The following is a 26,893-nucleotide window of genomic DNA, read 5'->3' on the forward strand; positions in this document are numbered from 1 at the left end:
TTAAGCATTTAGGCTAATCTTAAAATAATGGAAAATAAATTGAACAAACAAACATTCTTTAATTCTATACCTATTTTTAACTTGTTACTATTGTTATTTAGCTAATTTCATAAATACTGAGTTCGCAAGTGCTGAAGATCGTTGGAAGTTTCACACAAAGTTTAAGACCATCACTAAAAATATCTGAAATCTATGAAATCTATGGGCAACTTTGCTACTAAGGGATTTGCACCTCCACTGTGCAAGTTCGTATTATTGACGTCGACGACGGGCGGAATGATTCACTCAATCTGTTTACAGTTGTTATGATGGGTAGAAACTTTTTTTTTTTTAGAAAAAAATCAGATTTGGAACTACTGAAGGGATTCTAAATTAGTTCTATCTTGTCTAGAAGCTAGCGCGCGTCCCATTGGTGTACGTTGTCCTGAGTTCGATAGCCGAAACGAAGCATTGAAATTTGAACGCAGTTTGGTGGTTCTTACTCCACTTAAAGCTGTAGATCCGTGTCTCATAAGACCTCGGTACTGAAAATAGAAGATAAACTTCAATCAGCAAATAGTTCGCTTTATGCCGAAAAGAATTGCTTAAGTTGACGATGTTCTTCAACACGAAATATCCCTCCAATCACCTTCTAACACTCAATTTCTTGGAAGCTACTGGTTTATATGCAAAATTGTTAGATTATCTTATTTGAAAAGGACTATGATTAATTAAAGTTCAAAATTCTTATCATGTTATTGTAGCATATCACATTGTAACAAGTGGTTTACTTTGTATCGTTTTTTCTTAGGAAAGTGCTTTGAAAATACTATATATTAGTTTTCATTTAGAAAATGAAAATATAGTTTTATTGTTGACTTTATGGTTTTGCGAGAAATCTGTGGATATTGTGTGCGTGCGTACTAAGCTGTACTCATTTCTGTTGTTTTTATGTAAATAATTATCATCAAGACAAAAAAAAACTGCTTCTAATAACAGAATGCCCCTTGTTTTCTATTATAACTACTATATTTCAGTAAATATTAGGAGGCTGTTATATCGTGCATACTTCAACCAATACTTCTCGGTGCACTATTTAGTTTTGTGTCTCTTTTTGCATTTATGTTTATCTTTCGAATAAAGGTATTTTTCATAACAGTTTTCATATTTTCCATAAATTGCCCAAAAGCTTTTCATTCTCTATAGTTCCTTGGTATTATATAAACTGCCTAGAGAATGTGTATAATATATATCAACATTACTTATTTCAACAATAGAATAGAAAAGAAAGAGAACGGAAAAACTCCACACATTCTATACAATGCCTTCACCACTGGTGACGTCATTAGACAGTTTGGAGTGATAGAATTTAATTACCTACTACCTAAAAAGAATAAATGTGTTATTTCTTCTTTGTAATTACTTACTTTTAATGCATTCTATTCGTAATGTTGAACTCTATTTAGTTTTATATTAAGTAAGCCAATACGAGGTTTGTTCAAAAAGTATCTCATCTTATTTTCTTTTTTGGAGTAAACATACGTAGCTAAGGAAGTGTAGTTTTTGCGTGTAAGTAGGTGAAAGTAATGTTCATTCCTGTTCTTTTTCTCAGCATGCAGACTGCCAATGAGTCAGGGGGTGTAAGTGAATAGCACGGCATCGGAATTTCGTTTCTGATAAAATGACTTAAACACTTGAACAACTGCATAGTGTATTAAATTTTGTGTCAACTTTGGAGAAGCTCAAGTGGAAACGATCCGCAAGACTATACAGACCTGGGACGAAGCATTTGATACATATTTTCCTGTCAAACATTGTAGCATCCCTGTGCTTCGTCAGGATTCCTTCTCTCCTGATATGGTTCCATGTGATATCTGGCTTCTCTCTAAGCTGAAAACATCTTTTAGGAAAACAGACAATAGTTCCTTTCTTGCATAGAAGACCTGCAAAATGTCAAAGACCAGTTGCGAGAAATCGCAGTGCTGGTTTCAACAGTGGGAGAACCATTGGACAAGTGTGTGTCAGCCTATGGGACTACTTTGAAGGAGATTAATGTAATATACATTTTTAATGAATAAAATTCGAATACCTCTTGAACAAACCTCGTATAGATCATGCATTTAATTGGGTTTACGGACTAAAACGTTGAAATCATGAAGTCATGAGATCATGAAAGGTTTTGTGATTAAGTACTGTATTCTCTTATAGAGAAGATATAAAAAAGAAATAATCTAAGCATGCGGTCAAACAACGAATGAAACGCCAACGATCAAACTGTGCAGGAAGGGCAATTAAAAAAACCTTCAGCTCATGCTGTACCTACCTTACATAGACTGACGAGAGAAGGGTGTGATGTCACCCAGAGATAATTGCACCAAATTTGGTGAAGGAGTAGGTAATGGGAATAGGAAAAACTTGTGGAAGCATTCGTTCATAGGAAATAAGAATAAGCCATCGTTCGGAATAAGAAATATTGGGTCCTACAGTTCTGGAGAAGTATGGTATGTCAATCTGATATTGATGGGACGGAGCCATTGCTCGCTGTTGCGGCCAATGGAGAAGAAGTTAAATAAAGTAGACTGGAAACAGGAAAGATAAACTAAACAGAAAATGCGCCAATGTCCATCCTCAGTCCAGCCAGGCGAATGACAGGATACTCAGTCACCTAGGTCTGTGAATCTTAACCCTCAAAGCTTGCTTCGGAGTATTGGGGATTCTTAATCCACTCCACCTTGCTTGCTTCGGAGTTCTGTGGAGATCCTGTCCTAGGCTCCTCGGACCTTAGATCCCTCTCTCTACCTTATGTTAGTAACTTTACATGATTGTAGTATTTCTCAAAAATATTATTTATAGTGGAATTTTGTAATAAAAACGTTTAGTGACAAAACGATTCCGGACTGTAATTTGCTCTAACTATGCTCTAACACCAACTGCACAAGCAGAATTTTACGGTATTTAGTTTCAAATAGAGTCTATGCCACTTGTAACTCTTAAATGTTTCGCAGTACGCATTAAGTGTTACAGATAAATGTTATCATCTTATGAATAAAATTACTTATGTAATTTTCATTTTTATATTATTTGAAACCAATGCTGCATAACTTTTCAATCAGTCTATTTGAAACTTTAAATTAAAACTATTTCTAATTGTGGATGCTCATGCGACGCTCCACTTCTAAAATGGTTAAATTTAACAATGATGGGCGGAAAGTAACCCAACATAGAAAATTGTTTATATATTTTTATTTTTAATTCTTAACCAATTTTCATGAAACAAAATGCATTATTTTCCCTACAATTGTACTACTTTTTATATGATATCTCATTTATATTATTGCAGGTTCCATGGCGCAACGTTTAACCTTGCGTGAGTGGGCTCAGTTGGCATTGCGGTACGAAGTATGGCAGACCATGATACAAAGATGTTGGCAAAGTGTTAAAGGACTTCGTGCCTCGGTTGATGCAAAGACCATAAGGAATTGCTATCCGAAACTAATAGACACAAGTTCTGTAGCAGATATTAGGAGGCGCGGTCGTCCTTCAACATCCGGGACGGAGGAAAATGCGCAAGTAGTTCAGGAAATGTTCACTCGAAATCCTGAGAAATCACAAAGACAGACATCTCGTGAAAGAGGTTTAACCCAACACACAATTCAAATTGTTCTGAAGAAAGAGTTGAATTTTCGTCCATAGAAATTCCGCCAAGTTCTTGCATACGTACCGCTTTAGTATCTGTAGAAATTTGTCGCAAACATCCCCAACTGTTTACGAAAATTGTTGGCGCTTCTGTAGAATTTTAGCAATACGCAAGAATTCTACTATTAAAAAGGAAAAATGCATTATGTTTCATTAAAAATGGTTAAGTATTTAAAAAGTTATAAACAATTTTTGATATGGAATTAATGACACTCTGTATTCAAAATTTCATTTCATTTAACCCTTACATCTACCTCGGAATCTGAGAATGTGAAAAGAAAAAGGAATAGGGCTAGTGATTAGCTTGCTGGCGTTTCGAAGTTTTCGATGTAACATTATGTTCATACAAGTAATTGTATTCATTTAATGAGTAATATACAGTGCATAAATTAAGTGGAGAATGACATCCTTGAAAATTTTATTCAAATTCAGTGTGTAATTAGTACAAATGACACAAACTTACACAGAGTAATATAATTTCAGTTAAATTGTACTGGTTTGGACACATTTAAGTGGAAAGTAATACTGGAAACACACTGGGTACAATCGGAGATATGATCCAGAGGGTTATTTCAAAGCTCGGATGGGAATTCTCTCTTTGTTACTCCTGAAACCATCATTGAGTGGAAGGAAATTCAGTGAATTAAACCCTTGCGTAAGTCGTCTTGGCATTAAGACGATAAAACACCGCGGCAAAAATAGGAAACGTTATTTACATTTTTGCCATTCCTTTCAAGTTTTATTCAAATTCAGTGTGTAATGACACAATCTTTATACAATATCATAATTTCGATTAACTTGTTCTCATTTGGACACATTTAAGTGAAAACGTTGTCATTGCTAACTATTAAAAGCATTAATTGACAAATATAAGAAACATTCTTGTCCTACCGTTTATTAATGCTTGTGAACATTCTTTGAAAGCATCTGCAAGTACTCTAATTTCAAAATTTCAGCTCTTTTCTTGTCCCGTTATATTTTTAGACATATTTCTCAGTTATTTCTTATGTATTCCTTATTTCTAGCTTCTTAGGGTTTATGTGCATATTTGTGTAAAAGCTTTAATCTTTCTAAGTCCAACTGCGCTTTAACTAATGTTCTTTATTTGTGTTTCTTTTTATGTCATGCTGATACATGGAACAACTACAAAATAAATAATAAAAAATAAAAAGGTATTTTGTTCAACGAAGGCTTAGAATGGCTGGAGCAGAAGAGATACATGCTAAGAAACTTAAGAGATTTTGGGTACGCCAGAAGTTGCGTGGAAGGGATTATACACGATTCAATGGTTGACCTCCTTTCAGAATTGAAACGGAGAAGCTCGGAGAAATCCTGTGTAAATGTTCCAGAAATATTTTCCCTTCAGATAGCGAGAGCTATTTGGTATTTCTTTGCCGGAACTAGAATGGACAAAGAAGAAGACACTAAATTGAAGATGTTTGTAAATAAAGCGTTTCAGTTTCAAAGAACAGGCAACCCAACGGGAGCAATTCTCAATATAATACCCTGGATCCGATACTTCTTCCCACATAAGTGTGGCCATAAAGAACAGGATGAAGCTAATAAACATTTCCATTCGTTCATTCAGGTAATTTCCATTTATTCTTTTTTTCGTAGACATAGTTGTTGTTCTATACAATACTGTGACATGATATTTATCTTTCTTCATCCTCCTCAAATGGACTATATATTCATTTATTCTTTCTCCAAAAATGCCCAATTTCATTTATTTACTTTTATTTCTGGAATCATACCACTCAAGTGAATATGACGAATTGAAAACTTATCTTAAGAGGAAAATAAAGGTATTTTCTGTATGAAAAGAATACACGTACAGACGATAGTGCATTACATCTATCTTTCTTTGTCTCTTCCTCTACTTGAAAACTCTCCATATTAAAATATATTGTCTACACTATGAAAGCTCTGTAATAGTGTTAAAATAGCGTTAATAGTGTTAGGTCTGAGATAGTGTTAATTTTTGTCATTAGTTAAAAATGTTTACATTGCAAAATTGCTTTCGAAGTAGTGCTATCACTGACTGAACTGTAAAAAAGTATCATATTCTTGAATGAAAACCAACTCTGAATTTGATTGACTTATAATTTAAAACATTTGAACGCATAAAGGTTTCATTATAAGGTAGGTGCAGGTAAATACGCCACGTTAACGGTGTTGGATTGTTTACGGCCTTTATTTTCATGAAACACAAAGAACAATACATGTGCTTTGCAGAGTAGCCTTTTCCACGTATAGAAAAAAAGTAGCAATGATGCCACTCACATTTTCTTTTTGTACCCAAGGTATAAGAAAAAAGTATTACAAAGTGGCACATTTACCAACATGTGCAGTTAATTACGCCAAGTCTAGGATACTACAAGAAACCTGTAATAAATCTTGGAACTGCTTACATCATCTGTATTATATGAACTCAAATATTACAACACAACATGGCTGATGTAGAAAAGTATAATTTTTAAAGTCCAATATGAAGATAAAAAGATGAAATGTTAAAATGATAATCTCCATAGTTGAAATGAAGTTCCAAACTGAAAAGTTTTAGTTTATAAGAAGATAACAGTGTCATTGTACTGTGACTTAAAAAGCTACACCGATATTACTTGGAACATGTGGAACAAATGAAAACATCTTTGTCTTCTGTAGTCAGTCCTACACATTCCTCATGAACATATTTTCCATACACACTACACGCTCTCATGTTCAGGACATCATCGCAATCACACATTAAGACAGTATCACTTTGTTTTTCCCACTGATCTTGGAGAACCATACACATCATTAACAGGCTTCTTCGCTTGTTTTCCTTTTCTATGCAATTGCCTATGTTCATTCCTTTCTTCGGCTTGACACTTACTTGTTTCAAGTCTTCTGGCAAATCCTTTTTTGATGACTTCCTTCTTCACTACGTTGTCACATTTGTTTCCATTGTCTTGAGCGAATATTGAGCGTGAAAAAGTTAGGGCTTTGCTGTTCAGTACACGGTGCCTGGGATTCGTACACTTTTTACTCTAGGAGTCATCAGGATTGAAGTGAAGCTTTCTTCACGGTCTGATCAAGAGTTGGATCAGAATTTTCGGGTGTTTTTTTTTTCATGGAAGGATAGTTGACTTTCTGCAGGGGCGACTTCAAGCATAATCTCGCCCAGAATTTGCGCATCATCACTGTCTTTATCGGTAGTATCAAACATCTGCTCTATTGCACTGGCTAAGACAGCTGTTCGTGAGATTCTAGAACAGCTTGGCTTATTTTGCTGCACCATGCTTGGTATTGATTTAGTAGCCATGGAATCACAAATGCTGATGTTACACTTACGAAACAAAGTGTTCCTTGACGGACACGAAATAAGGTGTATATTGCTATAAACAAGCGACAATGTTCTGAGTTAGCACAGTACTAATAACGAATTCTTACCTCTATTGAAATAAGGACGTCCTTCCACGGATCCTTCCCGAACCAAACAACATTGCACGGGGTGGCAGTTTCAGCGTTGTCTCTCGAGGTATCCGTCAAATGAGACATGTTCAAGTCCATGGCACATACTGAAGGTTCATTCTGGCGGATTTCTTCGGAAACGTCTCAGAACTCAACACGTGGCGTATATACCTGCAGTTAACTTACTACTGGACTTTCAACTATACACCAGGTAGAAAGATATCACAAATTTACATTGTTAATTTGAGTTGTGTGTATGAGATGTGCTATAAATCTATCGTTTGTTAGATGTATCCAAACCACATAAATTCCCAATGCAAATTCAGTCAGGTTTCCCTATTCCAATCATGTGAAACTTCTCATGAATAGATCAGTGAAAATTAAAGATAACACAGAAGCAACTGTACAAAAGGTCGTTTTAAGTTTTTAGAATCGAAATATGGACTATTACCAGTTTCAGAAATACCACGATCCATCAGCGATTGTACTTGATCTGTAAGTTTAGTCTGCTAGTTATCGCCCTGCACCTTAATTTCCACTCAAAGAGACCCCGTTGAAATACAGTTTGATCGTATGTTCCAACCTCTTCATAAGCTTCAAGAGAGCGTCGCGTGTTCGTGGCTGTTGAAAGGCCAACACTCGTTTCAATAATGGGAATCCACAGAATCCATGTGGGATACATCAAGGGTTTTCACAAAAATATCTTACAAAGTATTGCATGAATTCCCGTTTCTCGTGCCGACTGCACTATGTACGTCACCGATGACTTCGCCGTATGACTAGGACGCTCTGTATGACAAAGCGAGATGTGTCGTTCGCATATAGTGATGGAATAACGTAGCGGTATAGTTGCTGCAAAAGATTTGTCTTCAAATAGGCTTTATTGAGAATAGCTTTATTATCCACTCTGTCTAGTGCAAGTTAATTATTATAACATTAATCACAAACACCCATAAATCTGCATGAAAAACTTTCTAGAGCCTCACGTACCCAGCCAGAACGATCTCTGGAATCACGGATAAACGATAGATGACCCTTGTTTCATCAAATTCCGGCAAATACACTCATGCCTCGTCCAGGGTCACTATGAACTTCCATCTGTTGCCTGCAAAATTGTATTCGTACTCGACTGTTCACCTTCGTGTCCATATGTGAGGAACGAAACATGTGCTTCTTTACCACATATAAATCTTGCGTAATTATGTGATTTACGGTCGCAGCGGTGTACTGCACTCAGTATTGTTGTTTAAGATGTTCGGTTTTTCCATTGCAAAAAGGAACAAACCTTTTGCACTCCATCGATGGTGTCCCTGGCCCTCCGATATCTATGATGGTCCTACTATAGCGATATCTTGTCATATACTCTTCATTTAGTTGTCTATAGCTATAATTAATTTACGAAAGAGCACAAATGCAGCCCCCCATAAAGGTTATAACTTTTAAAGCAATACACATACAACAACCATTCTCCCTATAAATCAACCTACAACACTTCCGAACTACTCTCAATAACTTCTCGCGCGTATTTAGTTGTGTTGCTACCGAGCGATGGAAGTCCTTTCATAAATCTGAAACGAACTTTTGCATTCATATCAATTCTTAGTTGTTAATGCATTGGACCAATCACACTTCAAGCTTGCATCAATTTTTTATTACCGTTTTCCATTTGGCTTTATTTTATCAGTTTAATATTTACATGCTCTAACTATTAACTAAATATATAAATAATCACATTAGTGTGCATTGCACCCCACACCTTCATCGTTGCAATATATTCTAATATAATTCAGCTTTTTTCTTTATCATTCTATGCTTTTTATTTCATCCATGATAGTTTAACTAACATCACGGCTTATTAATAAATATCACTGTCAATATTTTACCAGTATTGCCTACAAGAAATCTCTAATTCTATCAGAAACTAAACTTAGGTTGACTCAGAATGCGGTCCTTGCGAAAGAATCTTGGAATAATTAGTTTTAAAAATATTTTTGAAGTTTCCAAAAGAGTAATTTATATTTACGATTACCATCTAAAAGAGTATTCTATTACTTTAGGCATACACTTGCTAAATATTTAATAATATTTACCAGATATCTATTCAATATCTTTTTATTATTAATTACTTGCTTAGAAAATATTTTAGTATCATTTCTTTACAGAAAGAGATTGACAGACACAAAGAATCTTACAAAGATTCTTACAAAGATGAAAATATTACTGACTTTATCTCTGTTTTTCTGAAAGATATGAAAGATCGCAAAAATTACGAAGATAAATTTCTATTTAACGGTAAGTTTGCTAAATCATTTTTGTTTCATTCAAATTAATTATTTCGGATCTCTTTCTTTACAGTTTGAAGGTTTTAATTTATTTACTGTTTAGCAGCTAGTGCTTGAAAGGAAGTAATTCCATACAGTTTCCTCTTACGCATGATTTTACAATTTCATGTACTACTTGATGTAGCTATGTATCTATAATATATATATATATATATATATTATAGAAAATGAAAATATATTTTATTTTCGAACAATCTAAGATGTATTTAGTTCTCTTATCATTGTAATATTCATTTTCTGTGTTCTACAAGAGAAAATTAATAACTTCATAGAATTAGTTAAAGACTAATTTTACGTCTAATGGAAAGAGTAACACCGTGGAATTCGTACATTATTATTAAAACAAATATAAAGTGATGTGTTAAAACAATCAACAGAATAGTATTAGAATTATAGAAAGACATAATTTATTGTGAAGAACTAGACAAAGCCAAGAATTTTGTTTATCACCAAATAGCATAAATAACAAACAACAGATGGTACGCTTTACAAATTAATGAAATAAAAATAATTATTTTTGTACGTGACTAATGTTTTCTGATAATAAATGGTAGAAAGAGATGCATTACTCATACAAATGATAATTGACAAGATATTTTATGAAATACATGTAGTCAGAAGAATGGTAAAATATCAATAAAATGAATTGAGAAGCTGCTATTCAACAAAAGTCCATATGACCTGCAATCCAAGTAGATTTCCTTCGCTCCAGAGGTAACCATTGCAGCACTGATTAACCCAATCCAATATGAGAAATAATAAATTAATTAAATCTTAAATAAACTTTTTACTATAGTAGTACTGAGGTTGATAGGCACTATATAGGCAAAATACTAAGGACATGATGCTCGCACGACTAGCGCAGAAACGTGAAAGTTGCCTCACTAAACCAGTAGTGTGTGATATGTTGTGCGAAAAGTAATGGAGCCAAACCGGGAATTGATTCTAGGAAACTATCTTGTAGTACCTTTCGATGTGCATTAAAGTTGCTTCTCCTTAGTTATATAGGTCACGAACGCGGATTTGTTGGGCGACCATTGCGAAGGCCATTGTGCTAACACATACAGTACGACTGAACTGACCCAGACTGTGAATACCAACAAAGCCACATTCGAAACTAACACCAATTAAACTAACACTAATGAGTTTCCAATTAAGATTCTGATAACATTGGAAATCCGCTGATACAGTGTGCCATCTACCAAGTCAATCACAAAAAGTTGTGTCTCAAGGTGATCCATAAGATGAATATTTGTGCACCGAAAGCAAGCATGTCGTTTAGCTGTACAAGCCCCACCTGGTGGAATATCGGTGCAAATATGTAGACGCAGTAGAGGCATGAATATAGGATATCTGACAGATTCTAGGAAGGCTCGAGCAATTTCGCACAGAGTATCGAGACATAAGGATGAAGTAATCTCGTTCTTCAGTGTACCTAACTTTATCCATTGTTTTTATATCACTGTGGCTGAATTTTGTAAAAGTAAAAAAATTCAGTCACACAGCCAGAACATCAGTGGTATTCTACAGTTAAATTAAAGTGGAACTGGAATTCGTCCCTCTTGCTATACCATATCTCACACCAGTGAAAAGTACCAACGTCAGTTAAATGAACTACGGAATCTTTAGACTTCTCAATCACCGCCTTCCTTCTGGTAAGATGTATACAGATTTCGACTTTGCAAACTGTCCATACAAATGTGGTACTTTATTTAGCTCTTGTTTGTGGAAACTACACTGTGAGGTGATAGTCAAGAGTGCTGGTCGTCATACAGAATACAACCGGTGAGGATAGGGCAAATGTCATAGGGAATAAGCATTTCAGTGTCGTATATATGGAAGTCTATCCATCTCAATATAATGTAATGCAAAATAAAGGGAGGAGAAACAACATGAAAAATATAACTTGTGAATTTCAGTTGAAGCAACCAAGTGGTACAAAATGAACGAATGAGTTAAGGAAAAAGGAAAAAACCATAGGATCAAACCACATGAAGTGATCCAATGTGAGTTTGATTATTTAATGTTTTATTTATTTTTTAATATGATATTACCATATACATTGGCAGTACAAAACAGTTTTCTAAAAATTGTAATTCCAACCCGTCTATGACTGTAATAACTTCGTTCGTAGTCAAATATCAAAGTTGAAATGTTTACTATAGTTTTCCTTATATTCTGCAAGAAAAGAAAATTATTCTATGTCCCACCAGAGGTAGCATGCTTCAAACTTTAAATTTTAAGTAATCAAAAAACGTAAGAAACGCTTACCACTGTTGTTACCCTAGTTACAGCGAGTATGTAATTACAACAACAAAAAATTACCTTTCATATGTCATTCCTTCATTATAAACTTCAGCTCTGAAAAGTGTACTTTGATAAATTTCGATATTAAACTTAGGGAGAAAGTTCACCTAATTACTTTTGATTAAGACTTTCATGCTAAGAAGCAAAAATTAAAGAAGATAAAGTACTGAACAAAAGTGTGTATATTGCAATTAGTCCAGTAAAAATAGGATTGAGAAAGGAACAAATTAGTAACAAGTTAAAAAATTGGTATGGAAGTAGGTGGATATGTTAGGAATAACATACAAAAAGTCCCCTAAAATCCCACTGTAGATTTTCCCGTAATTTTGAAAAATGTCAGCCATCTATAGATGACGACAAGGAATTTATGGAAATCGTCACTCTTTAAGTTTATTCCTCTAGCCACCATTCTAATTTTCACAAAGCCATAAATCATATATGGTTAGAAACAGTGGCGTATTTACGATTTTCTTTCGGGGGACTTTGCTAACTTTCGGGGAAACTTTGCCTGAAAATGTGAAAATTCTGCAAGATATTTCATATACTTTACTATATTAAGTAAGATTTCGGGGGGGGGGGGGCTTAAGACCCGAAGCCCACTAAATACACCACTGGTTGGAAAGCTTGAAAGACAGACAATCTAAGTAAATAACATAATGCCCATCGTGCTAAATTTCTAGAAGAAGAGGAAGAAGAAAACAGCTTTTTTATTTAAAAAATATACTTTCAGAAATCATGAGAAGTTTGCAACACTGATAGTTATTGCACACCAACAAAATACCACCAACACAGGTCCTTGATATTTATCTCAATGTTAGCCAACAATGACACAAATCGGTGCAATACAAGCCGAGAAAAAAATATAACTAATATCACTTTATGACCTCTTTGTACAAAAGTGCATAAGGTGACATACACGTTCACGGTTCTACTCACCTTCTTTTATCACATAGGACCAAGAGTTATATATCATTGTAAATCTTAAGAAACGTAAATTCGAACAAGGTAACACTCAGTGGCGTAACTAAAGGCTTGGAGGCCCCACCGCAGACAGCGAGGAATGGGGCCCCGTCTCTACATCCCACTTCACGGCTTGGGCCCCCTAATGGCTTGGGCACTCTGCAATGCGGGGTCTGGGGGGTAGTTATTTACACTCCTGGTAATACTAATACTAATCAAGCCCAATTTGTGTAAGAAGCGCAAAACCCAAAATTTCGGGACAAAACGTGAATTTCGTATAAATTCCTTAAAACTTGCAACACTGACAATTATCGTATGTTATCAAAACTCAGTTACCGTTTTCACTATCATCATTATTAATTTACTTTTAAAATGACCTAGGTTTCTTCCCAATGGAGTAAGCTTTTATGATACATAGTTTTACATCACTTAAATATAGCATAAAAATTATTTATTGACAGCACTAGAAAGTAGCAGAAATTGGTATTCTCCTTTTTATAGGAAAATCGTAATTCACACATTTAAAGTCACTCTCAACTACAATAGTCGTTTGAGTGTATTTTTAAAAAATGTCTTGTTTATAACTAGAATGCAATTTTTCTCCTAGTATTCTTCAAATCAACTTAATATTTACATTAGACATTAGTATGCACTTTAACAACTTTTTTCTATCTAGTCCATTCGTACTTATTTTATTAGAAATCAATGAGGTTGTCTCATTCATCTCCATGGTTTTCATCATTTGATTTTGCATTCACACATCCAATTCCTCGACAATGACATAGACATAAATTAGAGCACACAATTCCTGCTTTCCGACAACCGTACATACTTTCACAACCTTTTTACAGTTACAGGATGGTACACGGAGCGGGTTTCTTGGTCATTCTTGCTGGTACGAGAATACCTCCCGATGTTGTCCATTCATATTCATTCGCTCGCTTATCATTGAGCAATACCTTGGCTCAAAAAACCTACACTGTCAAAGAATGAATGGAATATACCACTTTTAACGTACAAACGCAACATGGATGTAACACGGATGATACTCAAGCGGTTGAAGACACCAACTTGCCCGAATTGGAATGGATTTATGCAGCTGGTGACGAGCCATAACCATAAGTACCAAACATATCAAGTAGTAATTCAACCTTTCATCAATCTTCAGCCAACAAGATGCTGTATACTCGGCGGTTTTGTTTTCCAGCAAAGAATGTGCAGGAAATAAGCAAAAAAGCGTGCTTAGTCACGTTGGATCAACCTTTGTACTCTAAAGCATGTGACATTGTAGCAGCATGTAGAAATTCTGGTGAATTACCGTCAGTGGTTGTTAGACGTGGGGGTTTTCCACACTATAATGTTATTTATGGAAACAGTTGCATATATAATGAAAGATAGTGGCATTGAAGAGCTTTGGTCTTGTGTGTATGCTAATAACTCCATGCCACAGATGAAGTCAGGCCATTCTTATTGGTCGTGCTTTGTGAGCTCATTTTTTAAACAAAGTTAGCAATTGCAATATATACTGTATATTTAATGAATCAGACCCCACTGGGGAGTTTGTGCGATAATTGCTAGATGTTTGTATTCCTCTGATGACTGAAGAAGATATCGATACTGACGTAGTTTTTCAACATTCAAACATAGTCAATCAAGATTGCAAATGACCTGAAGTTATTCATTGACGCTACTGCAGAAACAAGCAGCATCTGTATGTTATTCGCTCTGTACTTTCAGCTTGTAGAAATGATGCGTCTTTTAATTCGAAAGAACTGGAGACTTGAATCTTCATCTTCACTGCATGTGAGAAATATTACCATACTTCTATGCAGCTGGGCATCTTTTGTATGCCAAATACGGACATCTGTACTTACAATAAATGTTGCGGTTGGAGGATGAAATGGATCTTCATGAGTTCCAGCTATTTACAGGAGACGGTTACTTCACTCTTCGTAGAAAAGATATATTTTGGAGTGGTACATGGTCTGATATGACTATTGAGCAGGTTTTAGCGAGAGCAATGAAGAGCACCGGTGGACTGACCCATGGGAGAGGCATGACTGAAAAGATAATATCTAGGTGTGTGTCAAGTATGCCAGCAGCGTGCCACTTACGAGAATGTCTTGAAAAATTATTAAACAAAGATAGGCATGAACTTACCACTGGTCGGCATGTGGACCTGTACCAAAGTAGTCAATCGCGTGATATATTACATCTAAAGAAATTCTTGCGTTGGTTTTGCCAGTATTCTCCATTCCCTTCTTATCCGGAGCTAGCGTCCCTAAGCACTGGCATGGTAGGTAATGAAATGGTCAACTGATAAATCTAAGGAAATCGGATTGGCTGCTATGGAAGGAATGTTGGACAGACTTTTGGAAATGTGAAACTTAAACAAAAAGATAAAGCCATCCCACTATCCGTAATGCACAATGTAGTACGTATCCGTTATGAGCTACTGGCTGTAAACACCATACTTCAACTGAATCATATGAGTAGAAGCCAGAAAAAGAACTCCAGCAGTGTTTTACTTACGAGCTTGCACCCTATTCACTTTCTCTCTTTACAGAAATGTCCTTGAGAAAATGAAATGTCCTTGAGAAAAACGAAAAAGTCTGCTTTGTACGACATGTTTGAATATCGGACAAATTTTAAAACTCAAATTGAAAACACTGTGTACGTTATAGATGGAAGCTGGCTTTGACGTGCACAACTCGTATGTGTCCTATGTACTCACAAACTCAGGAACGAAAGCAACAATTATTTTTTTATGGGTATTGCACTGAAAACTGTACAAAAGCCGCTGAGCGAGAGCAACGCGAGTCAAAGATTCAATCAGCTTTGGTGTTATTCACAAATGAAACCGCATTATTAACAAAAAAAGATAAATTCTTAGGTAATTTCAAAAATAAGGATTGTTTCGCCTGTGAGTTGATGGTTCATTTGACACAAGCTGGAATTCAAACCCAGCAAGCAAGAAGTGATGGTGACACACTTATAGCTAAAACTGCTGTAGCGAAGTCTTTAAATCCTTGTAGGCACGTCGTAGTAATTGGCGAGGATGTTGATATTTTAATCATTTTTCTTGAACAAGGTAATATACTAACTGTTTTGCTCAGTTACCATGCTTTAACTGGATGCGACACTCATGTGGTTTGTATCGACAGGGAAAGAAAAAGCCATTGCGATTACTTCAAAAACGGGAAGATATATGCCGATCACTTGAAGTTTTGAACATGATAATGCTAGTGTACAATCTATGAAGCTGGCACATAATTTCTACTAACACACTACGATTCTCCAGCAATAGTAACTTTACGGGATGAATTCCAGTATCATATATACATCCTTGAAGTAAGTCGCTCCCCATTCAGAACGAAATACAATTGGCAAAATTGCCACCCAAAATTACGAGTGATGCTGCGAAACACCATATCATCAGGTTCGATTGTACCGTAGAAATGATTTGCGAACGACTGAATATGGATGGACAACGTTAGGGGGTATTCTTGTACCAGCAAGAATGACCAAGGAACCCGCTCCTAGTAATATCCTGTAACTGTGAAAAGAGCTGTGAAAGTATGTATGGTTGCCGGAAAGCAGGAATTGTGTGCTCTAATTTATGTGATTGTCGAGGAATTGGATGTATGAATGCAAAACCAAATGATGAAGACCATAGAGGTGAGCGAGATTATGATAACCTCATTGATTTCCAACAAAATAAGTACGAATGAACTAGATACAAAAATGTTGTTAAAGTGCATACTAATGTCTAATGTAAATATTAAGTTGATTTGAAGAATACTAGGAGGAACATTTCATTTTAGTTTAAACAAGGCATTTTTAAAAAATTACATTCAAATGATTATTGTAATTGAGAGTGATTTTAAGTGTGTGAATTACGATTATCCTATGAATAGGAGACTACCAATTTCTGCTACTTTCTAATGCTGTCAATAAATAATTGTTGTGCTATATTTAACTGATGTAAAACTGTGTCATAAAAGCTTACTCCATTGGGAAAAAACGTTGGTCATTTTAAAAGTAAATTAATAATGATGATAGTGAAAACGGTGGCTGAGTTTTGTTAACATATGATAATTCTCAGTGCTGCAAGTTTTCAAAGAATTTATACGAAAATCTCGTTTTGTCCCGAAATTTTGGGTTTTGTGCCTCTTACACAAATTGGGCTTGATTAGTATAAGTTTTACCTCGTCGAATTTACGTTTCTTAAGATTTACAAGATATATAACTCTTGGTCCTATGTGATAAAAGAAGGTGACAGGAACCGTGAACGTGTATGTCACCTTATGCACTTTTGTACAAAGAGGTCAGAAAGTAACATTAGTTATGTTTTTTTTTCTCGGCTTGTGTTGCACCGATATATCTTTTTAAATAAAAAAGCTGCTTTCTTCTTCCTCTTCTTCTAGAAATTTAGCACGATGGGCATTATGTTATTTACTCAGATTTTCTGTCTTTCAAGCTTTCCAACCATATATGATTCATGGCTTTGTGATAATTAAAACGGTGGCTAGAGGAATAAACATAAAGGGTGACGATTTCCATAAATTCCTTGTCGTCGTCTAAAGATGGCGAACTTTTTTCAAAATTGCAGGAAAAGCTACAGTGGTGTTTTATGGGACTTTAGTAGGTTATTCCTGACATATCCCCCTACTTCCATACCAATTTTCAGCTTGTTACTAATTTGTTCCTTTCTTGGTAGAGAAATGGGCTATCTTTACTGGAATAACTATTAAATAATCCAATTCTAGATTGCAGTTTACACTAATGTCTGCAAAAGCACTAAACGACACGCTCTCTGCTCAACAAAAATTTTCACCATTCACAAAAGCACTAGGATTAAAATTTTTAAAATATAGTTTTACGTTACCACTGTATTTGGTCATAGTATATAAAATATTTAGAAAAGAAAAATGATCAAGCTACCATAAAATATTTTATTGGACATTTTTTATTGTTTGACCCTATAGTAAGAATCACGAAGCGTGAGTTTGTGCGGATTAATACCTAAGTTGCACATTGTGAAATCTACACTAAATAACATTGTGATTATCTTGAACTCGTATAAAAAACTCACAATAAAGATCTATTCTCAAAATATCATTATTGATTAGACTCTTAGATATTATTGATAAGACTGACTTCATTCTTCACAAAGAAGCACTTTTAACTGGGTCCATTTAGTTGTAGTGCGACATCTTCAAATTCGAATTTTAACTACCTCAGAATTTTGTCCAGGTTTTGTCCATTTTTGTCCACCCAAGAAAAAATTTTGTACCATTAAAATAAACGAGGGACGGCCATTTCAAAATTTGGCCGAACCATTTAGCTGTAGTGCGACATCTTCAAATTCGAATTTTAAGTAGCTCAGAATTTTGTCCAATTTTTGTCCATTTTGTCCACCCAAGAAAAAATTTCGTACCATTAAAATAAACGAGGGAGGGCCATTTCAAAATTTGGCCGAACCATTTAGCTGTAGTGCGACATCTTCAAATTCGAATTTTAAGTAGCTCAGAATTTTGTCCAATTTTTGTCCATTTTTGTCCACCTAAGAAAAAATTGTGTACCATTAAAATAAAGGAGGGAGGGAGGGCCATTTCAAAATTTGGCCGAACCATTTAGCTCTAGTGCGACATCTTCAAATTCGAATTTTAAGTAGCTCAGAATTTTGTCCAATTTTTGTCCATTTTTGTCCACCCAAGAAAGAATTTTGTACCATTAAAATAAAGGAGAGAGGGCCATTTCAAAGTTTGGCCAAACCATTTAGCTGTAGTGCGACATCTTAAAATTCGAATTTTAAGTAGCTCAGAATTTTGTCAAATTTTTGTCCATTTTTGTCCACCCAAGAAAAAATTTTGTACCATTAAGATAAACGAGGAAGGGCAATTTCAAAATTAGGCCGAACCATTTAGCTGTAGTGCGACATCTTCAAATTCGAATTTTAAGTAGCTCAGAATTTTGTCCAATTTTTGTCCATTTTTGTCCACCCAAGAAAAAATTTTGTACCATTAAAATAATCGAGGGAGGGCCATTTCAAAATTTGACCGAACCATTCAGCTGTAGTGCGACATCTTCAAATTCGAATTTTAAGTAGCTCAGAATTTTGTCCAATTTTTGTCCATTTTTTTCCACCCAAGAAAAAATTTTGTACCATTAAAATAAAGGAGGGAGGGCCATTTCAAAATTTGGCCGAACCATTTAGCTGTAGTGCGACATCTTCAAATTCGAATTTTAAGTAGCTCAGAATTTTGTCCAATTTTTGTCCATTTTGTCCACCCCAGAAAAAATTTTGTACCATTAAAATAAACGAGGGAGGGCCATTTCAAAATTTGGCGGAACCATTTAGCTGTAGTGCGACATCTTCAAATTCGAGTTTTAAGTAGCTCAGAATTTTGTCCAATTTTTGTCCATTTTTGTCCACCCAAGAAAAAATTTCGTACCATTAAAATAAACGAGGGAGGGCCATTTCAAAATTTGGCCGAACCATTTAGCTGTAGTGCGACATCTTCAAATTCGAATTTTAAGTAGCTCAGAATTTTGTCCAATTTTTGTCCATTTTTGTCCACCCAAGAAAAAATTTTGTACCATTAAAATAAAGGAGGGAGGGCCATTTCAAAATTTGGCCGAACCATTTAGCTGTAGTGAAACATCTTAAAATTCGAATTTTAAGTAGCTCAGAATTTTGTCCAATTTTTGTCCATTTTTGTCCACCCAAGAAAAAATTTTGTACCATTAAAATAAAGGAGGGAGGGCCATTTCAAAATTTGGGGTACTTGATCACCTGTAGTGCCATATCTTCAAATTCGAATTTTAAGTAGCTCAGAATTTTGTCCAATTTTTGTCCATTTTGTCCACCCAAGAAAAAATTGTGTAGCATTAAAATAAACGAGGGATGGCCATTTCAAAATTTGGCCGAACCATTTAGCTGTAGTGCGACATCTTCAAATTCGAATTTTAAGTAGCTCAGAATTTTGTCCAATTTTTGTCCATTTTTGTCCACCCAAGAAAAAATTGTGTACCATTAAAATAAAGGAGGGAGTTCGGGCCATTTCAAAATTTGGGGTACTTCGATCACCTGTAGTGCGATATCTTCAAATTCGAATTTTAAGTAGCTCAGAATTTTGTCCAATTTTTGTCAATTTTGTCCACCCAAGAAAAAATTTTGTACCATTAAAATAAACGAGGGAGGGCCATTTCAAAATTTGGCCGAACCATTTAGCTGTAGTGCGACATCTTCAAATTCGAATTTTAAGTAGCTCAGAATTTTGTCCAATTTTTGTCCATTTTTGTCCACCCAAGAAAAAATTTTGTACCATTAAAATAAACGAGGGAGGGCCATTTCAAAATTTGGGGTACTTCGATCACCTGTAGTGCGATATCTTCAAATTCGAATTTTAAGTAGCTCAGAATTTTGTCCAATTTTTGTCCATTTTTGTCCACCCAAGAAAAAATTGTGTACCATTAAAATAAAGGAGGGATGGCTATTTCAAAATTTGGCCGAACCATTTAGCTGTAGTGCGACATCTTCAAATTCGAATTTTAAGTAGCTCAGAATTTTGTCCAATTTTTGTCCATTTTGTCCAGCCTAGAAAAAATTTTGTACCATTAAAATAAAGGAGAGAGGGCCATTTCAAAGTTTGGCCAAACCATTAAGCTGTAGTGCAACATCTTCAAATTCGAATTTTAAGTAGCTCAGAATTTTGTCCAATTTTTGTCCATTTTTGTCCACCCAAGAAAAAATTTTGTACCATTAAAATAAACGAGGGAGGGCAATTTCAAAATTAGGCCGAACCATTTAGCTGTAGTGCGACATATTCAAATTCGAATTTTAAGTAGCTCAGAATTTTGTCTAATTTTTGTCCATTTTTGTCCACCCAAGAAAAAATTGTGTACCATTAAAATAAAGGAGGGAGGGCAATTTCAAAATTTGGCCGAACCATTTAGCTGTAGTGCAACATCTTCAAATTCGAATTTTAAGTAGCTCAGAATTTTGTCCAATTTTTGTCCATTTTTGTCCACCCAAGAAAAAATTTTGTACCATTAAAATAAAGGAGGGAGGGCCATTTCAAAATTTGGCCGAACCATTTAGCTGTAGTGCGACATCTTCAAATTCGAATTTTAAGTAGCTCAGAATTTTGTCCAATTTTTGTCCATTTTTGTCCACCCAAGAAAAAATTTTGTACCATTAAAATAAAGGAGGGAGGGAGGGCCATTTCAAAATTTGGAGTACTTCGATCACCTGTAGTGCGATATCTTCAAATTCGAATTTTAAGTAGCTCAGAATTTTGTCCAATTTTTGTCCATTTTTGTCCACCCAAGAAAAAATTGTGTACCATTAAAATAAAGGAGGGATGGCTATTTCAAAATTTGGCCGAACCATTTAGCTGTAGTGCGACATCTTCAAATTCGAATTCTAAGTAGCTCAGAATTTTGTCCAATTTTTGTCCATTTTGTCCAGCCAAGAAAAAATTTTGTGCCATTAAAATAAAGGAGAGAAGGCCATTTCAAAGTTTGGCCAAACCATTAAGCTGTAGTGCAACATCTTCAAATTCGAATTTTAAGTAGCTCAGAATTTTGTCCAATTTTTGTCCATTTTTGTCCACCCAAGAAAAAATTTTGTACCATTAAAATAAACGAGGGAGGGCAATTTCAAAATTAGGCCGAACCATTTAGCTGTAGTGCGACATATTCAAATTCGAATTTTAAGTAGCTCAGAATTTTGTCTAATTTTTGTCCATTTTTGTCCACCCAAGAAAAAATTGTGTACCATTAAAATAAAGGAGGGAGGGCAATTTCAAAATTTGGCCGAACCATTTAGCTGTAGTGCAACATCTTCAAATTCGAATTTTAAGTAGCTCAGAATTTTGTCCAATTTTTGTCCATTTTTGTCCACCCAAGAAAAAATTTTGTACCATTAAAATAAAGGAGGGAGGGCCATTTCAAAATTTGGCCGAACCATTTAGCTGTAGTGCGACATCTTCAAATTCGAATTTTAAGTAGCTCAGAATTTTGTCCAATTTTTGTCCATTTTTGTCCACCCAAGAAAAAATTTTGTACCATTAAAATAAAGGAGGGAGGGAGGGCCATTTCAAAATTTGGAGTACTTCGATCACCTGTAGTGCGATATCTTCAAATTCGAATTTTAAGTAGTTGAGAATTTTGTCCAATTTTTGTCCATTTTGTCCACCCAAGAAAAAATTTTGTACCATTAAAATAAACGAGGGAGGGCCATTTCAAAATTTGGCCGAACCATTTAGCTGTAGTGCGACATCTTCAAATTCGAATTTTAAGTAGCTCAGAATTTTGTCCAATTTTTGTCCATTTTTGTCCACCCAAGAAAAAATTTTGTACCATTAAAATAAAGGAGAGAGGGCCATTTCAAAGTTTGGCCAAACCATTTAGCTGTAGTGCAACATCTTGAAATTCGAATTTTAAGTAGCTCAGAATTTTGTGCAATTTTTGTCCATTTTTGTCCACCCAAGAAAAAATTTTGTACCATTAAAATAAACGAGGGAGAGTCATTTCAAAATTTGGCGGAACCATTTAGCTGTAGTGCGACATCTTCAAATTCGAATTTTAAGTAGCTCAGAATTTTGTCCAATTTTTGTCCATTTTTGTCCACTCAAGAAAAAATTGTGTACCATTAAAATAAAGGAGGGAGGGAGGACAATTTCAAAATTAGGCCGAACCAATTAGCTGTAGTGTGACATCTTCAAATTCGAATTTTAAGTAGCTCAGAATTTTGTCCAATTTTTGTCCATTTTTGTCCACCCAAGAAAAAATTTTGTACCATTAAAATAATCGAGGGAGGGCCATTTCAAAATTTGGCCGAACCATTTAGCTGTAGTGCGACATCTTCAGTTCGAATTTTAAGTAGCTCAGAATTTTGTCCAATTTTTGTCCATTTTTGTCCACCCAAGAAAAAATTTTGTACCATGAAAATAAACGAGCGAGGGCCATTTCAAAACTTGGGACATTTCGATCATCCGTAGGGCGACATTTTCGAATTCGAATTTTAGCTAACTTAGAATTTTGTCCAATTTTTGTCTCTAGTGCCGTTTCAAATTTTTTCTACTTACATCACTTGTAGTGATAAAGTTCAAATTCTAATTTTAATTATTCAAAATTTAGTCTAGCTTTTGTTCATTTTTGTAAAACCATGAAAAAATTTGTACCATTCAATTTAACAATGGAGGGTAATTACAAATAGTGGCCAGTTCGATCACCTGAAGTGCGATATCTTTTTATCCGAATTTTGACTAACTGACAAGTGAGAACTAAGTACATTTCTCTTACCACAAAGAACTTTATACCATTCAAATAAACGATGGAGGGTCATTTCAAGATTTGGCCAATTCGATGTCTTGTAGTGCGACAATATTGAAATCCTAATTTTAATTAACTCATATTTTTGTCCGATGCGTGTACGTTGTTGTAGAACCAAAAATAATGTTGTAATATTTGAAAGAACGAATTAAGGACATTTTTAAATTTTAACGACATGGATTATTTGTAGTGCAACATCTTTAAATTAAAGCTTTTAACAAGCTTACAATTTTGTCTAAATTTTGTGCTTTCTTCTATCACCAGTAAAAGATTTTCTACAATTTAGGAAAACATCAAGTGGTCATTTCAAAGTTTGGCCTATTCGAACACCTGTAATGTGACATCTTCATAGTGATGTCAACCTGTTCGGCTCGGCAGGAGCCATCTCGGTTGCGATAAGCCATCGGCTCAGCTCAGGCGAACCATCGGCTCGACTCAGGTTAGCCACGGCTTGGGTCGGTTCGGCTCACGTGAGACATGGGCTCGGTTTGATTCGGCGGAATTGAGTCATCAGCTCGAACCGGTCAGTTGTGACGAGACACCGGCTCAGTTCGGCTCGGCTCAGGTGAGCCATCATCTCTCTTTTTCTCGGCTCGGCTCAGCTCATGTGAGACATCGGCTCGGACCGGCTCGGTTTTGAGATCTGTTGGCTCGGCTCAATTCTCGGTTCGGCTCGGTAGTGACTTAACCGTGAGCCGAGCCGCTCGACGCTTTGACAATACTATTATATTCGAATGTTATGTAGCTCAGAACTTAGTGAATTTTTACTATCAACAAAACTTTTGTAAAATTCAAATAAACGTGGAAGAGTCATTTCAAATTTGGCCAATTAGATCACCTGTAGTGTGACCATCTTCAAATTCTGAATTCAAAATGCCGAATTACCATTAACTTGGAATGCCACCAATTCGTATTAAAGAATTAAGAACAACAGCGTCCTCTACGAGTTTTGCACCTTCAGAAAATGTAGATATTTTATTTTGTACCCTCGCCGTTAATGAGAAATTCCTAATTAAAAATGGGGAATTACCATTAACTTAGAACACCACCAGCGTCTTCTACGAGTTTTGCACCCTCCGAAAATGTCGATATTTCATTTTGTACCCTCGCCGTTAATGAGAAATTCCGAATTACCATTAACTTGGAACGCCACTATTTTATACTGAATAATTAAGAACACCAGCGTCTTCTACGAGTTTTGCACCCTCAGAAAATGTCGCTATTTCATTTTGTAGCCTCACTGGTAATGATAAATTCTTAATTCCAAATGCCGAATTACTATTAACTTGGAACGCCACTATTTTGTACTAAAGAATTAAGGACACCAGCGTCTTCTACGAGTTTTGCACCCTCCGAAAATGTCGATATTTCATTATGTGCCCTCGCTGTTAATGAGAAATTCCTAATTCAAAATGCCGAATTTCCATTAGCTTGGAACGCCACCAATTCGTATTGAAGAACCAAGAATACCAGCGTTTTCTAGAAGTTTTTTACGAACAGAAAATGTCGATATTTCATTTTGTAACCTCACAGTTAATGAGAAATTCCAAACTCAGAATGCCGAAATAACATTAACCTGGAAAGCCAACAACACATTTTGAAGAAATAACAACATTAGAGTCTTCTGCCGTTTTAGCATTTTCAGAAAATGTGGATAATGAGAAATTTAAAATTCAAAATGCCGAATAATCATTAATTTGGAATGCCACCAATTAGTATTGCAGAACTAAGAACACTTCTACGTCTTCTACGAGTTCTATATTCTCCGAAACTGTCGATATTTCATTTTGTACCCTTACAGTTAATGAGAAATTTTCAATTTAAAGTGCCTAATTATCATTAACTTGAAACAGCACGAACTCATTTTGAAGAAATAAGATAAGCGTTTCCTATGAGTCCTGCTCCGTCAGAAAATGCCGATAATTCGTTTTGTGTCTTGTCAGTTAACGAGGAATTCAAATTCAACATCACATTTTGTCTACAGTAAAACAACATATTTTAGCAAAAGGATAGTTTAGTAATGAATAATTAATTAAACTGTACTAATACGTAGATATTAGGTTACGAGGGCTGCTATATATATTTCTGGCCTAATAATGAAAATACGAATATTTATCAACGAAAATGGTTTTATTGTTTTTCAAAATATTCTCCATCAAGATTTATACACTTTTGCATGCGCTCAAACCAATTTTCGAAGCACTTTTTCCACTCCGATTGAGACACCTCCAAAACATGGTTTTTGAATGCTTCAACAGCATTTTCTGGCGACGAAAATCGTTGACCACGCATTTTTTTCTTGATGTGTGGGAATAAAAAGAAGTCATTGGGTGCCAAGTCAGGGCTGTACGGCGGATGACCCATCACTTCGACGTTTTGGCCGGTCAAAAATGCGCTGGTTTGAGCCGATGTGTGAGAGCTCGCATTGTCATGGTGCACAATGATTCGTCTTCTCTTGTTCATTTTTCGAATTTCTCCGAAGACTTCAGGCAAACAAATGGTGGTGTACCACTCAGAATTGACCGTCCTACGTTGCTCAAGCGGAACAGTCGCCACATGACCAGTTATGCCGAAGAAACAGGCGACCATTTGCTTCGAAGTGCTTCTTCCACGAACAACTTTCGTTGGATTTGGCTCGTCTTGGAAGACCCACACGGTCGATTGCTGTTTTGTTTCGGGCTCATACGCATAGATCCATGATTCGTCACCTGTGACGATCTTATAAACGTCTTTTGAAGCACCGCGATCGTATTTTTTCAGCATTTCTTTACACCAATCCACACGAGCTTTCTTTTGAGCGATTGTCAAATTGTGCGGGATCCAACGAGAACAAACCTTTTTTACGGCCAGGTGTTCATGCAATATCGAATGTATGCTGGTGGAAGAAATGCCTAGGCATGCCTCTATCTCACGGTAAGTCACATGACGGTCTTGCATTATCAGTTCACGTACGGCATCGATGTTTTCTGGCACAACGGCTGTTTTTGGACGACCTTCACGGAATTCGTCTTTGAGCGAGCGTCGGCCACGATTGAATTCGTTGTACCAGTTTTTCACAGTGCTATAGGATGGTGCTTCGTCGCCATACAAAGATTTAAGTTCATCGATGCACTCTTGTCGTGATAATCCACGTCGAAAGTTGTGAAAAATGATCGCACGAAAATGTTCACGAGTTAATTCCATTTTTTTGCCAAGTTGATTTCTTCAAGTACCTGTAAAAGAAAAAAAAATTGTCGTAAGTCAAAAAGTTCTGAGTACATTTATGCTACAAAATGTCAAACTTTCCAATGGAAATGTCAGATTGCACCTGGCAACACTTAGTGTTGCCTAGGCCAGAAATATATATAGCAACCCTCGTACAAGATAGTTCAGTTAATTACGTTAAAATATGACTAAGTATGCTGATAAAGTACATTATTTTATTATTAGCATAGGTGAAAGTGGATCTGAAAAGGAAGAGGACACATGAGGTCTCGCTGTTCCTGTACCTATCTTTGTCAATTGTATTTTTTTTTTTTTTTTTTTTTTTTTTAGGAAGTAAAGAATGCCATAGATATTGTCATTAACTTTTAACGCCATAGATAGTTTTTGGAAGCAGGGTAACGGCGTCCACTTGCGTTCCCCTTCACTTTTACATCCAATTGTTTGCTCGAAGTTATTTCGATGTGCAAAACTCGTAGAATAAGCTGGTGTTCTTAATTCTTCAAAATGAGTTGGTGGCGTTCCAAGTTAATGGTAATTCGGCATTTTGAATTTTGAATTTCTCATTAACTGTGAGAGTACAAAATAAATTATCGACATTTTCTAAGGGT

At 35.6% G+C, this 26,893-nt stretch overlaps 1 protein-coding gene across 2 annotated transcripts in view; it reads left to right on the plus strand.

Annotated features, from left to right (window-relative positions):
* Positions 1–26,893, plus strand: part of LOC145680867 (methyl farnesoate epoxidase-like) — a 203,328-nt gene that overhangs the window by 114,497 nt on the left and 61,938 nt on the right. For both annotated transcript variants that reach the window (XM_081752002.1, XM_081752003.1), the window contains 2 exons: positions 4,848–5,263; positions 9,291–9,420. In XM_081752002.1, the coding sequence (XP_081608128.1) occupies positions 4,848–5,263; positions 9,291–9,420 (546 nt within the window). The remainder of the gene's footprint in view (positions 1–4,847; positions 5,264–9,290; positions 9,421–26,893) is intronic.

Source organism: Thermobia domestica, chromosome 3, assembly GCF_964235325.1.
Source record: "Thermobia domestica chromosome 3, izTheDome1.hap1.1, whole genome shotgun sequence".
NCBI lineage: Eukaryota > Metazoa > Arthropoda > Insecta > Zygentoma > Lepismatidae > Thermobia > Thermobia domestica.